We start from the raw sequence: 15,744 nt of genomic DNA, 5'->3' as shown, positions 1-15,744 counted from the left end.
CATAAATAAATAAATAAACTGAAATGTTAAAACAAGAGGCAAACATAAATTAAAAGAATCAGAGTAGCTAAAACAGACAAGATTTGTCTTTGAAACCAGAAGTGACCAAAACAAGCAAACTAAATCAAAGGTGAAAAAAATCTTCACTCAAAAAAATGTCACTGAGTAGCACAAAATTTCAGACTCTGTTAAGTACTCACTATACCAAGTTGAATAAGCTACTGTTCTGATCTCAAAGGCCCCCGTCTCCAGGGGAGGCTGAGAAGTAAACAAATGATTAAGACAGAGAGCACAGGGCTAAGGCGAGGTGTGCCCCAACGCTGTGGGGGAGCGGGCGGGGGAGAGGACAGAGCTTCCAGGGCTGACTTGGGAAGACATCACTCACATAGTGACACTCCTGTCTTGAAACCTAAACAATTCTTCAGACAAAAGATGGAAGAACATGGTAATTTCAAAAATGCTGTGATTATTGAGCAAATAACAGTCAGTAGAGTATAAAAAATACTCTTCCATTGCTGACTCACATCTCAAAAATGTTAAAAATAACCTAAATACTTAATTTAAATTCAAGGACTTTGAAAGGGTAATCAAGTTACAGAGAATTAGTACAAATCGAATAAAATAATTCTATGACATTTTATAATAAAATGTTGCTTATACAATTAGAACTGAAAACACTTCTCTATTAAGATACCAGGCTTAGTCTAACTTAGAAGGACAATGACTATTTTTGCTTCACTGGAGATGTTACATTCCAGGTCAGGAAGACGAAAATGAAGAAACGCACATCCTATGCTCAGCACAGCGCCTGGCGAGGATTCAGCTGAGTGTGGAGCATGTGCTGTCGCCTTCGTCATCATCATCATCATCATCATCAAAGGTGACGGCACATTTGGAAGAACAACAGACCAGAAATACCTAGCTCCAAGCCTCATTTCTGCAGCTGTGCTGCTTGCCAACCCCGCGCAAGCCTCCCACCCTCAGCCACAGTGTGCGCACCGCAGGGGGTGAAGCCGCACCCCCCCCGCCCCCCCGAGAGGCTGGGCGAGGTCGCTGAGCCAGAAGCGTGACACTGGACCCAGTCTACACAGGCCAACGCCCTCCCCACACACAAACGACTTTTCAACAGAGTATTCATATACCCTTTTTAGGTCAGCTGCAGTTTATTGCTCTCAGAAAATGAAAGTATTTGCTACACAGAAATAAACCTAGACATTCACATTTTCATAAATTTTGCTATTAATCAGTGTTTGCTGTAATTCAGTAAACAGAGAGGAATCGCAGTTATTAGGAACTGTATTACCTAGACGAGAGTATAATTCCATCTCTAACTCATTTGTCTTATCCAAGCAAATACGGTATATGCGGTAGTTCATATGATTAATGCTAATATACAATAAATCTACTCTTTATATATAAAACAAAAATGGTAATGCACACTAACTACTATTCTGGCTCACAGCACTACCTAAAGTATCCACTTCCTGCCTGGTGAAAAGGTACACAAGTCAAAGGCAGTCACCATTTACGACGCCGTGCACATAACCAAGTACTCCCCAGAACCCTAAGGTGTCCACGGAACGGCGCTTGCTAAGCTGCTGCTGTGCACAAACCCCTCGCGGCCTTCCCTCCACTTCTGGGGACGCTGGTCCCAAGTCCGCCATGGGCAGCACTGCTCGCCACAGCTCCCACTGTCACCTCTTCCCAGAATGCTGGCCTTTGGGCTAATTTCCAGTAAGCCACATTTCAGTGAATGACGGAGAAGACTCCGCCTTCTGCATCTCCGCTACTCCACACCGAGACAGCCCTGTCTAACCACGTCGCCTCTCCCGCAGCCCGTTTCCAGCTCTGCAGAGAAGGAAAGGCACCTGGGAAGAGGGCTGGCTGAGAACCGGTCAATGCAGAGTGACTTCACACGCGCACTGTAGCTACCAAGAGGCAGGCTAACTTTTTTCTAAAACAAACAGTCACAGTTTCTACCCCTCTAACTGGTCCCTCAGGCCTGACGCTCAAGCAGATCTCTAAATACACCCGCTAAGGCCCCAGAGGGAGGCGCAACCTCCCCAGGATCGCCGTTCGCGTCCTACTGGATCCACACGTGCGCTCACCCGGGGGAGGAGACAGATGGGGGGGATTCTGGGCAAAGAAACTGGCATAACCTCGTGTCTGTTCTTTCCCCAGTTTCCCATCGGCCTCCCTCCAGACGGGCGATCAGCAAACTCGGCCCCAGGTGCGTGCCAGGCTCAGGGGAGCAGACCCCGAGTGCTGCCAGCGGACGGCCCTGCGGGCCCCTGGGGCCCTCCTCTGCCGGCTCACCTGGCTCAGGTGCTCCAAGCTAACGCGGAACAGCTCCACTTACTTAGATCATTGTTTTTTTCCTAGGACCAGATGATCCTTGGACTCGGGATACCGAAAGAAATATCAACAGTAAGTACTAAATACAGTTAGGTTTGCACCAGGCACCTCACGGGTATTCATTCATTTAATCTGTGCAACAACCTTAAGGTAAATATCCCTTTTTACACATAAGGAAACTGAGGCACATACAGTTTTTTAATGACTGTACAATATTCCATTACATGAATATAAAATAATTTATTTAACCTTTCCTGTTGTTGAAGATTTAGGTTTTTGCCAGTTCTTGTACCATAAAATCACATGTAACCCTGAAACTTGCCCACAGATCTCTCTCCTCAGCCCACAGAGCCACGGACTGGTGTCAAAACCCTCCTGCTCCGGGGCGGTGGGCGGCGTTGGGAACAGCTACAACACACAGCGTGTCCAACACCGTCCTTCAGGGTTATTTCAGCACACCTGGAGAACAAGGTGACTTTCCTTTTAGTTTGTGATAATTTTCTTATTATTTATGATGCCTCACTATTACTTAGTGAAGATTAATTTTGTATTAACCAGCAATAAGTATTTCTTCCTTCTTGAAATATATCAAGTCCTTTGCCAAGTTAATATTGTCTTATGATTTGTGCTATAATACTTAATACCCAGTGTTTTTAAATGTTTTTTTAAGATTTTATTTATTTATTTTAGAGAGGGAAGGGAGGGAGGGAGATAGAGAGAAACATCAGTGTGCGGTTGCTGGGGGCCGTGGCCTGCAACCCAGGCATGTGCCCTGACTGGGAATTGAACCTGTGACACTTTGGTTCGCAGCCTGCGCTCAATCCACTGAGCTACGCCAGCCAGGGCTTTAAATGTTTTCATTTACAACATTAGCCAGGAATCATGCGGATGAAGTGGATAGACCCCATGCCACACTGCCTGGAGCGAAACCGGAAATGTGCTGCTCTGAGAACCCGGGAGGAGGCCGACGCGAAGGGCTCTGCGGGCGCATCCGCAGCCCACGCGCGGGTTCTGGGCGCCTCTAGCCCCGACCTCCAGAGCACTCCGGCCTAATGGGGGTGCACTGCCGGTCAGATCGCAGCTTACCTGCGAACCCCTAGGCAGCTCCAGTGATGACCGTCTTTTCTGTCCCCCAGAATGAAAGTTACTGAGGCGCCTCAGATGTGCAGTTAAATTTTTAACCAATAACTGCTGCTTCTGGAGGGCAGAAGCGTCCGTGGAAACCCAAGCCACAGGAACCAAGAAGGAACGAGTCCCCAAAGGAATATCAAAAAACCTAGGCCCGGGGGCGGCAGAAACAGTGGATTCTAGGCAGCGGAAACCACCAGCAATCTAGGGCGCTCTAGCCCCAGGCTGCCCATCCGCTCTATCCACGCGCTTCCTTCCCTACACACAACACTGCCAGTCCCCTGGTGAACACCACTGCCGTGGCAGGCACAGCAGAAGCGCACTCACCACCTCTCCGCCGGGAGCCAGGGGAGGCCCAGACGACGTCAGGTCACTGCACCCAGCGAGCAACCTGAAACCTCTGAGCTATGAACACCTGGCCAGAACTAAAGGGCATTCTTCTGGGCAGCGCCTCATAATCTGACCACAGAGCTACACAGTGGACTTACGGAGAAGGTAAGACGGACCAGGGCCCCTTATTTGGAGCACAGACCGCACCCCGGCAGTCAGAGCAGCAGCACCCGCCCTGGCAGGGATCCCCCTCGGGCAGCCAGCCGGAAGCAGTCCGCACGACCTCTCAGAAGCCCTCTCCTGTCCACTGTCCTGCGTGCCTAGGTCTTCCTTCTTCCTGCCACTTCCGCAGCCCACTTCCCTTACTCAGACCTGCCTTGGAAACACAAGGACACAGGCCTGTTTAGCAGGTAGCTTGAGCTTACCCTGGAAGTTTCCCTAAAAGCTTAGTAAGCCTTTGGTCAATTTACTTCCAGCAAGTGGCTGGATTAGCAGCCAAAGCCACAGATCTTGTCAGGACACAGTTCTCCACCTGGATCTCCACCTTCCCAGTTCACAGCCCTGGCCGGCCCCACTGGAAGAGGCAGACTCGCCCCCTTAACCTCAGCTCAGTGCCTTTCCTTGAGCAACAGGCAAGGACAGCCGAGGGAGGAGGCTCAGCTGCCCCAGCCCTTGCTCCGGCTGGTCCTCGCTTACAGCCTGTAACGGCTGGACCGCTCCTCTGATCGGGGATCTGGAAATGCACATGGGGGGCTTGGGAGAAGGTGACAAAACAGAACTTCACCTGGTTCTGGTTTAAACTCCTGTCTTTCCTCTTACCAACCTTAGCTTGGGGGACACAAAATCGACGTGGCCTTCCAACCTTGAAGGTTCGTGGTATGTACTCAGTTCTCTGCCGTCTTGGATGATGGAAGACAGCAGAGAACTTAGGCGGAAAGGGCTTCTCTTACTTGGAGAGATGACATTCTCCTCCCTCTATGATTCCAAGCACACCAGCCTGGACCAAAGCGAATCCCTCTCTGAAAGGCAGTATCAAAGGCCCCAAGAAATGCCCAAAACACTCTCGTGTCGCTCAAGTTCCAGCCTCAGTCGTTTCACAGGCAAAGATAACAAAGGTGACAACTTAAAACAGCCAGTCTGTGATCCCTTCAAAGAAATCGGGATGGAGAGCAGGGTCCTCCCTGCCTTGCACATCATTTCAACATGTAAGGTCTGTTCCCTACAACGTCCCACTTCCAGTGTCTCCCGGCTGCTTATAAGGGCCCTTTCCACTCACACGGGACAAGAACCCAGCTGGAACGGACCTGGAGCTAACGGCAGCAGGCTCTAAAAGGGGGAGTCTGACGGTGGGGAGATTACTGTGCGCACGGAGAACTCCGGGCTCTCGAGCAGAATCACGGATACGTGTTCCTTGCTCTTGGGCCCCGCCTGGTCCAAGTCCGACTCAGGCTCAGCACCGCCCGCGGAGAGGGCCCCAGCCCGGGCCGTGTGGCCGAGCCCGCGGCTGCCCGCTGCATCACCTGGGGGGGGGCCCTGCAAGACCGACAAACACGAGAGCTCCCCACTAGGCCCAGAGGCAGGGCAAGTGCTAACAATCACCTTTTAACTTCTAGTCAGTGCGTTATACATACTTCGTGAATAGTAACGCAATCTTCGTTATGTGCTTATGTATTTGACATACGCGTATCGTTTACTAAAAAGTTTCTATCAGACGTTTACTGCAGGATACCAGATCAAAATAATACTTACATATATAATAATGGCTACCTAGACAACATCATACATATTCAACACACATTTGTAGTCACAGGAATAGACAATACATTAATTTCACAGGAGTCTGGTCTATTTCAGGATCTTAGGTCTGGTCCCTACTATGGAACAGAACTTCAGAAACTGGTCTCCTGCCTAATAATGTTATCCTGCATACTCAAAATGCACTAACTTATCCCAGAGCCACAAAGTGAAAAGGAAACCTAAGACAGGCTCCTTGCTTCTTGAAGTGCTCAGTGCAGGAGGGAGCTGCCCGCGAACCACAGCACCACAGGGTGAAAGGCACCCCCGCACAGAAGGAGACACATGACCGTGCGTAACACAGGAGAAGTACGGTAGAGAAATGAAAAAAAACCTATTTTATTAATATTAAGGGCTTATATGATTATAAAATATAACTTCATACTTTTGAAACCTGTGCAAAGTACTATTTACATAGTCAAACATGTGGGCACCTGACTGTACAACACAGCTCCATCAGTGAACCAATCCGGGGTCAGGTCTGCTGGAACCAATGAATCTTACATTGTGCTGGAGGAGGTACACAGAAGAAGAGAGATTCTTGAGATACATTTAATTAACATGACAGCAGTTGCCAAAAACTAATTAGCAATATACAAAGTAATTATTTAAAATTAATGTAACTTGATTACACACTGACTATAGAATATTTGCTGCTTTGGTGTCATGATGACTAAGTTAGTATTTCTGTGGAAAGCCTCAGAACTCAAGATTCTGAAACTTCACTATTTACATATGCATTCTAATTTAATTTTCAGGGCCCAATAGCAAAAGTAAAATGTAAGTTAAAATGAAAAGCTTACATATCAACATAAATTAAAATGCAAGAAATTCTCTTTTAACATAAATAAATGTGGTTTTATTAATATTAAGGGCTTATATGATTATAAAATATAACTTCATATTTTAAAGCAAATTTAGTTCAAATGTGGAACATACCTTTTCTTTGTGAAATTTTAATTATCTTTAAATTGAAAATTATTCTGATTATCAAGTTTCAAACAAGAAAAAAAAAACTCCAAGGAATAAAAGTTACTGTCACATGCAAGTATAGAATAATAATCTAAAAATTTCCTTTTAACCAAAATACTACATTCAATGTGCCAAGAGAGAGGAAGTTAGCCCACAAAACCCCCTCAAAGTATCTCGTTATGCTTTCTATACAGTCTATAATGAATCAGTTACATGTGCAAAAACTCAGAGAACTATCATTTTCTACAACTAAAGATACACTAATATATCATTATCTAGTAATTCTTGGGGAAAAATCTATAAATTAAACACTACAGAATTACAGACAGCTATTCAAAAAAATCCCTGTTCTGCACTCTTTCATCAAGTAAGCAATCCTTTCTCTTTTCTAAAAATGTTTATTTGAAACTTTTTGATAAAAAAAAACTTCCATGTTACAAAGAACACATGATATTTACATAGCATTTACTTCAAGGAAAGAAAAACCTCGTACAAACATGCGAAGGAAGCAACGGATTGAGTATGCCGTTTTATAACTCAGTCAACAAAAATTTTTCTACATTGAATGCTTTTATAATGCCACATTAGTTAATTCCTCCATGAGCCAAAGTTTGTTGATGATCAGTTTCTTTCACTGGTGAAGCTACAATGCAAAACCCTTGACAACAGGCTCTTGGAAGGTTACTTACACACCGGCATTCCCATCTTCCTGATGCTTTCCACCCACCCTGCACCTCAATGTTTCAAGTCAATGATAATATCATTATACAAAATACCCATCTACAATAGAAATGATTCATTTTATTTCTCAGTGCATTAGCGATTTTTGAGCAAACTCCCACAATCCACCTGAGTAACGGAAACACATTTCTGCCTCTGGCAAACAGAAGCAGGAAAATCACAGCCACAGCTGTGTTCAAGCAGTCTTACTTTTACCGCACGCCTAAACTTCCTCTGCAAAACTTTTCCTTCTGTGGGCACGCCATGTGAGAAACAGCACCTCAAAACCACACATTGGTATTCTCTTACTGTATATAAAGGGTGTACAAGAAAAAAATGGAAAGAAAAATATTTTGACAAAGGTGGCTGAGACAAGGGCATTATTTAAGGTAGAAACTTTTGTTTTGAAGTTTCATTAGTTTTTTTCTCTTTTCTGGGATAGATATTAAACTATTTTCACCTAAAATTTTTATTTAGTGTTTTAAATTAAGATTAAAAATTGGGGAAAGGCTCATTTTAGAGACAATATTAAAGGTTTCCAATCTCTAACAAGTCACTAAGTGTCCTAAATGGATTTTACTGGATTTACTTATTAAGCAAATAGAATTAAGTTTTGATCATTATTCTGTAAATGCCTAAGATTTCCAAATATTTTCAGAATCAGCTTAAGTTCTCACATGACGTCGTGAGTGTACGGGAAGGATGAAGTCCTAAACCTGTGATTCACGTAACACGACACTTCATGTGCTCAATTAACAACAACCGCAAATAGCTCCTTCTGTCACTTATTCGTTTCCCCAAAAAGCTCCCATTTGAAGACTCACTGCGTTCTTTAAACACACATAAAGAAACTGTGACCCCAGCTTTGTCTCCCAGAAGGCGATGCAGTGAACGAGGTGCTAAGTGGCCGTGGGGACACACCGTTGCAGCCCTGCCTCACTGCTGACTACTCTAAGCCCTCCGGAGTCCGTCTCTGCAACAACGCTGCACTCTGGGGCTGCATGCCAGATTTCCACTCCACTGAGGAGGCTGAAATGTCTTTTTCTCCTCAAAAGAAATACTTCACTTCCTTTCTTACTCTGCTGTGTGTCCGCAGAACTCCATCTGTCAGGGCTGACCCAGCAGACGCTGCAGCCGGGCTCTCAGCGTCTGCTGGTCAGTTTCCAGCTTGGGAGGACTCACTGCCCGCGAGCACGTGAAAGTGCGTGAAATAAGCCTGCGAACAGTTCCTGAACAACCTCCCACCCAAACAGGGGCTGGTCCAGTGGAAACTGGAAAAACACTTGAAATGTGTTCTTCTCAATGTATAGGAACACAGCTGCTGCAAACATGTTAACACGTTTTGAGATCTTACCTCTTTCTTTTAAAAAGAAAAAAAAGCAAGTACCAGCCTATTTGCAGCTGGTTAAAATTAAAAACCCCAACAATATTTCTAACAGTGGTTCGAAAAGAATTTGGTTATACCAATGGGGTAACATTACCCAAACTTACAACTTTTTCGTTGATATATTTAAAGGGTAAGAAAAGGTGTTCTGTGTTTGAACAGTAAATAAATACAACAAAGAAAGAGATTGTCCTGTCTTTGACTTGCAGCTCTAAATCTGCTGTGAATTTAGGAGGTTCGTCAACTGTCCGCGTTCTCTAACCCCCAGCGCCGCTGCTCCGGCTGCAGCTAGTTTTCCAATAGGTCAAATAACAAGACTGGCTTAGCTGAAGAATCAGGCTACATGGGTGTTACAAAACCTCCTTGTAAGCACAATTTTTATATTGCTGTGACTCCACACCAAATACACGAGTCAACTGATTGCTCCTGATTTTAAACTTGCCTTCCAAAACCCAACCTCAGTGTATGTCAGAGACTGTGGCAAAGGACACTGCTGGGAAGCTCTGCCGCAGCCAGAGCCGCGGTGTACAAGCCGTTAAAAATGAACTACTCTGAATTACACGCAACGCATGATTCCCCTCCCCTTGTTTCTTCCCCTTTCTTCCTCCTGACATCCTGAAGGCCTCTTAGCCTCTGTCGACAGCGCAAAATATTAAGTCACACACAGTTCTGCAGTAACTCTTTCTCATCATGGAGCAAAACAAAAAAAGAAAGAAAAAGAAAAAAACTAGGGCTGCATCCAGTATCTTTCCTTTAGTCCCCATCCGTGTGCCACGCTGCCCAAGACAACCACAGAAACCAACCTGTATGATTTGGTGCCCTCACATTTTAACGCCTCGTGGGCGCACAAACGCGCGCGCACACGCACACTAACGAAAGAGGTCAGCGTATTCAGGGCAACGTTACAAAGAAAGGAAGGCTGCCTAAAAAGAGACGAGGTTGGGGGGACACAGCCAACACACTCTCCATCACATCCTTCCTTCGGGACATTTTTAAAAGCAGATGCAAAACTGCACCATTTTCCTCCTCCCTCGAAAACATCGCAGCCCAGCGGCTCAAGTTCCAGCTCACGCGCTCCTCGCAGGTCAGAAGCACCGGGGACAGGGGCTTGTGCCCCAGGGGCAGGGCTTTCAGCCCCGGAGAGCGACACCACGGGCAAGGAACAGTGTGGGAGGAAGAGCCCCTGGGAAAAGGGGGCCTCCGCTCCTCCACCTGAACTCTCGGACCGGCCCCGAACCTGCGCGGCACGCAGAGGGCGACTGATCGAGGTCTGGAGAGGCGCTCGCCGAAGGCACCAAGTTGGGCGCTGCGCTCGGCTGGCAGCAGGGGCCCTAGGGGCGAGGGGAGGTGGCGCGCTGGGCCAGCGCACAGTCGGCTCCCCCACGGGCCCCGGGACCGAATGCTCCGCGCCCGCGGGGACGCGCAGCGGTGGCCCCGGGGCGCGAGGACCGCCGGGGGCCGCGGGGGCAGGGAGGCAGGCAGGCAGGCAGCGAGCGCGCCGGGGCCCTTACCAGGTTCAGCACAGTCTCCACGATGTCCCTGTTGCTGACCTCGCCGACCTGTATGAGTCCGATCAACACTGCGAATTTCATCCGGATGTTGCGGATCGGCACCGAAGGGTTGATCATACCCGCGGGCAGCACCACCGAGCCGGAGCCGCAGCCAGAGCCCGAGCCGGACGCCCCCCTCGGCTCTCCCATCCCGCCGCCCCCGCCGCCTCCGCCTCCGGCCCCGACGGCGAGGAGCCCCGCGGGCTGCGGCTCGAGCCCCGGGCCCGGGCCCGGCTTCTCGCTCGCCATGAACCCGCCTCCTGAGGAGCAGGCAGGAGCGGAGGCGCGGCGGCCGCCGCCGGTACCGTTACACCTGCCTCGGCCCCCGCCCCCCGGCCGCCGCCGCGGAGCCCCAGCATCCACCGGCGCCAGGCGCCGGGCCCTCTCGCCGCCCGCGCCTCAGCCCGCCCGGCCGCAGCCCTCCCCGGCGCAGGCCTTGGGGGACTCGCGGGCGGATGCCCGGCGGAGGCGGCGCCGCGAACCGCTGCCCGGCGAGCGGCGGCGCCCGCCCAGCAGCTGAGCCGCCGCTGCCTCCTCTCGCTCCCCCTCTCGGGCGCTCCGACTCGGCCCGCCCCTCGGCGAGATGCCGCCGCCGCCGCCGCCGCCGCCGCCGCCGCGGAAAAGCCCAGGCGCGCGCGGGCCGCGGGCCCCCGGCGCCGACCGCGGCTGGAGCCCCGGCGGTGGTCGACGCTGCGGACGCTGCTCCCGCCGCCGCTGCGGGCGCCGCCGTTGTCGTGAAGCCCGACGCCGCGCTCACGCCGCCATGTTGCCGCCCCCTGCCTGCGGTAGCGGCCACTGCGCCTGCGCGGCGCCTCCGGGGGCGGGGCCCTCGCGCGCCCCCTCGCCAGCCCGGCCCTCCTTCCCTGCCCACCCGGCCGCCCCGGCACCCCCGGCCCCTCCCCCGGCCCCCCCGAGCGGACAGACAGGTGAGCAGGTGCGCGCGGACCGCTGCCAGACCCCGGGGAGAGCTGGCAGCGGCGGGCGGCGGTGGGCGGCGGCTTCCCCGGGTCTGTCCCTCGAGGGCGGCTTCTCCCTGCGGGAAGGGCACTGTGGTGCGCGTGTGTCTCGCGGTCGCTGCCATCTCCCCCTTCCCTCCACGTCCTCTCGCGGGGAGGAGGTGAGCATCTCTGGGCTCGGCGTCGCCTCCAGCAGCTGCTCCAGGCAGCGCCACGCGCCTGGGAAGGTGGGGCAGAGGCGGACGACCTATTTCTGCCCCTCCGCCCCTTCCTCGCAGCCCTGCCCGCGCCCCTGGAATTGCCCGAAGGAAAAGGGGCTGGCGAAGCGGGAACGTAACGCCCTGGGGGAGAAGGGTGACCCTGCGCCGCTGGGGGAACGGTGCGGACGAAGTGGAAGAGGCTGACACCTGCCCGCGGGGGCTCAACCTCCAGGAGAGCTTCCTCTGGAGCAGCTCGGGAGCTCGCCTCCCGGCCCCGAAAGGCTGCGCCACTGTGCCACTGTGGGGCAGCTTGGTGACAGCTCCGAGCCCCGCATTTTAAAAATCCCTATGGGCCTCCAGGTATGATGCCAGTTAGGGATGATGCCTCCGTTTTTCTTAGGCACGTACACGTCAGAGGTTTTCGGAATTATCTACAAATATTGGTAATTCTCACTGCCAGCCTTGATCTGTGATGAAAGTACTTTTCTCCCCCGGTCGGGTGGCTCAGTTGGTTGGAGCCTCGCCGCCCTCCCCCGCTTCCCCGGCGTACACGGAAAGGTCGCGGGTTCCACTCCTGGTCAGGGCACATGCCTGGGTTGCAGGTTCGATGTGGGTCAGGGAGCCTGCAAGAGGCAGCTGATGGGCAACTGATTGATGTTGCAATCTCTCTCTCTCCCTCTCCCTCTCTCTCTCTCTCCCTCCCTCTCTCTCTCTCATAAAAAAGAAAAGCAACAAAAAATGTCCTCGGGTGAGGATTAAAAAGAAAAAGTACATTTCTGTTTCTTCACAAATATACTTTTAGTTTAAAAAATTAAAATGTGCACAGAAATCTTGCTTTAGTACAGAGTAAAAACTGAATGGGTATGACTGTCGTTTTCTTCCTCGAAATGAAGGACATGATTTTCTTTAATATTTAATGAGGTATGCCCTTTTCAATAAAGACATATTAAAAGCCACTAGAAATATTAAATATCTTGAGGAGCGTTGAAATCATTTTAACTGTCAATATACAAATCTATCATAATTTGTTTTGTTCTTGCACATATTAAATTGGACTGGCTAATCAAGTTAACTCCCAGGATTTGGAACATGGTAAAATTCTATAATATAGATCATATTTAACAAAGTGTCTTAAACCAGTGCTTACAATTAGTTTTTGTTTGCGCGTGCGTGTTTAAGTTTGTGCTGGAGAGCCTGAGTTATTGAAATAGTTAAGCAATAATTTATGAAAGAAGGAATAATTGGCACGTTCATTAAAATTAAATAGCAACTGAGTTATAAAATGCAAAAGTGATTGAAGCCGTGTGGAAAACTTACAAAACCAATAACTTTTGATAGTGTGACTTAAATGTGCTGTAATTGAAAACTGGTGACATATGTATATCCATGTATGGCACTCGCGTGTCCCAGATTTGTAGCATCTACTTTGATGAGTGCTATTTTTATTTTTAAATTTAAAGTGTCGTGTTTATATATATCTTAAATATGCAAATCCATACTGAAAGGTTGTCACACTAACATTTTTTCACTCCCCTGAGCATACACAGGGTGGGGGGAGGGGGGGCAAAGTAGGTTTACAGTTGCAAGTATTTGAAACACGGTGTTCATTCTTGTAGTATTATTTCTTAATTATTGTATTATTTTCCATACGAACAACTGTAAATCTCCTTTGCCCCACTGGGTATAACGTAAGGTTCTGTCTCTTGCTATTTTTAGACCTCTTGCATGAGCGCTTTGAAAGACAGTGACACCTTGAACTTTCTATTTTCATTCAAAAAGAATAGCATTACATCATTTTATATTTGTGCTTTTATTTCCTGTTTTGTTTAGTAAGCAGTCTGTTGGGTGCATTTGGGTTTGGGTTTTCTTGTTTGTTTATTTTCCTGTCTCCGTAGGGGGTGTGTAAAGAGGATGTCAGTATTTAAAGTAGGGGAGCCCCACTTCTGTCCTTATACTTAGTTCAATATCAGAGGCGTTTAAAGGCGCTTGCAAGTACAGCACTCTCTCCAGCACCCGGTCAGCCCCTCGCAGGCAGCAGGTAGCTGGGTGCTGCAGGAAGTGCACGGCTCTGGCATCTCAGTCACTGCCTCCTCCCCGCACCGTCTACTCTGGTTAGTGAGCTCAGTCTCCCGGCGCACTCACGGGAGTGGCACTCTAACGAAATGATGTCAGTTCGGCAGCCAGCATCCATCAGATGTGTGCGTGCACCCTTCGTGTGCAGGAACATTGTGTGTGGAATGACCTATAAACACATGTGAGACCAATTTCAGCCACATGCAAATCTTTATAATTGCATGGTTGTATGTTTCCAATACTACCGTCCAAAGCATGAAATTTGGGGGGAAAAAAGCAGGTGTTTCCCTTTAGCCTACAAAGCCTGTTTCCCTGCAAATGTACCATTAACTTAGCGTTTACATTGACAATATTTTTAAATAAAAGATAGCTATATCATAATAGAAACTCCCTACAATGTTCACTTTTAACTCTCCAGATTAAAAAATATATATTTTATGTGGTGAGTATTGTTTCTGTATACATTTTTGCTTTAATAGATGCATACCTACACTTCCAAAGGTCAGTTCTTCAAAGGTCAGAAGCCAACGAAACGGAGTTTCAAGAAGACAGCGTTGTACAGTGTTTGAGAAGATGTGCTCCAGGTTTACTGGGACCCGGGTTTGGGTTCCAGTTCCACCGACCCCTTATCTGTGTGACCTCCTGGCCACGTGACTTCTCTCCAAAGTCTTAGTTTACCCGGCCCAAAGTAGAGATGCACAGAATTACAGGATCTAAAGGTGGTTAACGCAGTAGCAACTTTCAATTAATAATGTTTCCCTTCGGCTGGCTATAGGAAGAGGCAGCGTTATTGTCCTGTGTGTGTGTTCAGCACCTACCATGCCTGGCTTGTAATTTACACCTAATAAACGTGTTCAAAAATGAATGAATGAAAACAGCAGTTCTCTAGGCTAAACATCCCCATTCTCTTCACCTGTTATTTAAAAAACAGGTTCCTTGCTGTCCTCTACACTTAACCTGAACAGAGTACTCCAAATTCTAGGTAGGGGCAGGCCAGTCAAAAAGAGGGAAAGTCTGAACCCCAACCTCAAGCTTTGGAAATACAGCTCCTGTTAATGCAAACGAAACTGAGTTCATTTGCTTTGCTTTGCTTTGCTTTGCTTTGCTTTGCTTTGCTTTGCTTTGCTTCAGGATTTTTCAGCAACATGACAGTAATGATTCGTGTTTGGTATATAGTAGGTTCCCAAATAATTTTGGTTCTCTTCCCCTCTCATGTGCACATTTTTACCAACTGAAACACCCAAGACTTTGTTCTGCTGTTACTTGCTTTCTCTCGTTTCCACACCTGCTGCTCCCCGGCAACCACGGGTTTGTGGCATCAGCTTTAAAGGTAGATTTTGTGATACAAAGTACAGAAATACACATATGTATTTTAATTTATTTTTATTCAAATTTTCTACCTAATTTTTATTTACTTCTTAACTGCTAATAATGTCATGCAAAATGGTCTTATTCCTCTCATTATCTTATTACCTGCAAATTTGAAAGCAGTGTAGTACCTGCACCCAAAAATTCAATTGAACAGAATAAAAATAATTCTGTAGTCACTAAAAACATTCTGGTTGAAATCAATTCACATTTTTTGAGCTGTGGGTCCCAACCCATTCGTGAGTCGTAACATAGATGTAGTGGGTTGCAACCAGCATTTTTTAAATGAAATACATTAGAAAAACATAGAATGGAAGTATCCAAGGGCACCTGTGATTGTAATTATATATACACGTAAACAAGCATACCTTTGTACACCTATGCTTACCAGGTCATGTTGTAAAATGTATTTCTTACTGCAAACTACAGTCGAGAAGTTCGAAGACCACTCACTGAAATTGTTTATAAGCACCCGTTTGGTATAATCCTTCAACTGCTACCAAGCTACCACCTGGTGCTGACAGCTAGCCCATACTTCTCTAACTTGTCCGGTTGGATGTCATAAATAAGGGGCCTTGACAACTGATTGATTGGAGTCTGGATACACTCTGTCTCTGTATCTGGTCAAAATTAAAGTAAAAACGAAGAGGAGAATTATGGCTGTTTCCAAGAACAAGCAAGAAAATGTGTTTAATCTGATAGCCTGATTTTCTGCTTCCTTTTTCTAATGAGTGGCACATTCTGTAATCTCACCTAGAGGGGACATTGAGCTACTTACTGTGGGCTCTCAAGACCTTATCTCCTGGTCTCTTTGGCCTTTAACCCTTGGGCACTTCTGCTTCTGCGTGATGCCTCAAGGCCGCGGAGAGTGGTCTCCTGACCTAGTTTTCAGAGTCTCTCAGGAGCAATAGATA

General features: G+C 48.0%; 1 protein-coding gene across 3 annotated transcripts in view; it reads right to left on the bottom strand.

Moving 5' to 3' along the window:
• Window positions 1–10,494, bottom strand: part of NBEA (neurobeachin) — a 446,461-nt gene extending 435,967 nt beyond the window's left edge. For all 3 annotated transcript variants that reach the window (XM_045839137.1, XM_045839139.1, XM_045839138.1), the window contains exon 1: window positions 10,195–10,494. In XM_045839137.1, the coding sequence (XP_045695093.1) occupies window positions 10,195–10,482 (288 nt within the window). In that variant the 5' untranslated portion in view covers window positions 10,483–10,494. The remainder of the gene's footprint in view (window positions 1–10,194) is intronic.
• Window positions 10,495–15,744: the final 5,250 nt, after the last annotated feature.

Source organism: Phyllostomus hastatus, unplaced genomic scaffold, assembly GCF_019186645.2.
Source record: "Phyllostomus hastatus isolate PE091 unplaced genomic scaffold, TTU_PhHast_1.1 phas_contig_29, whole genome shotgun sequence".
Lineage (NCBI taxonomy): Eukaryota > Metazoa > Chordata > Mammalia > Chiroptera > Phyllostomidae > Phyllostomus > Phyllostomus hastatus.
This window is presented reverse-complemented; position numbering and strand designations above follow the sequence as displayed.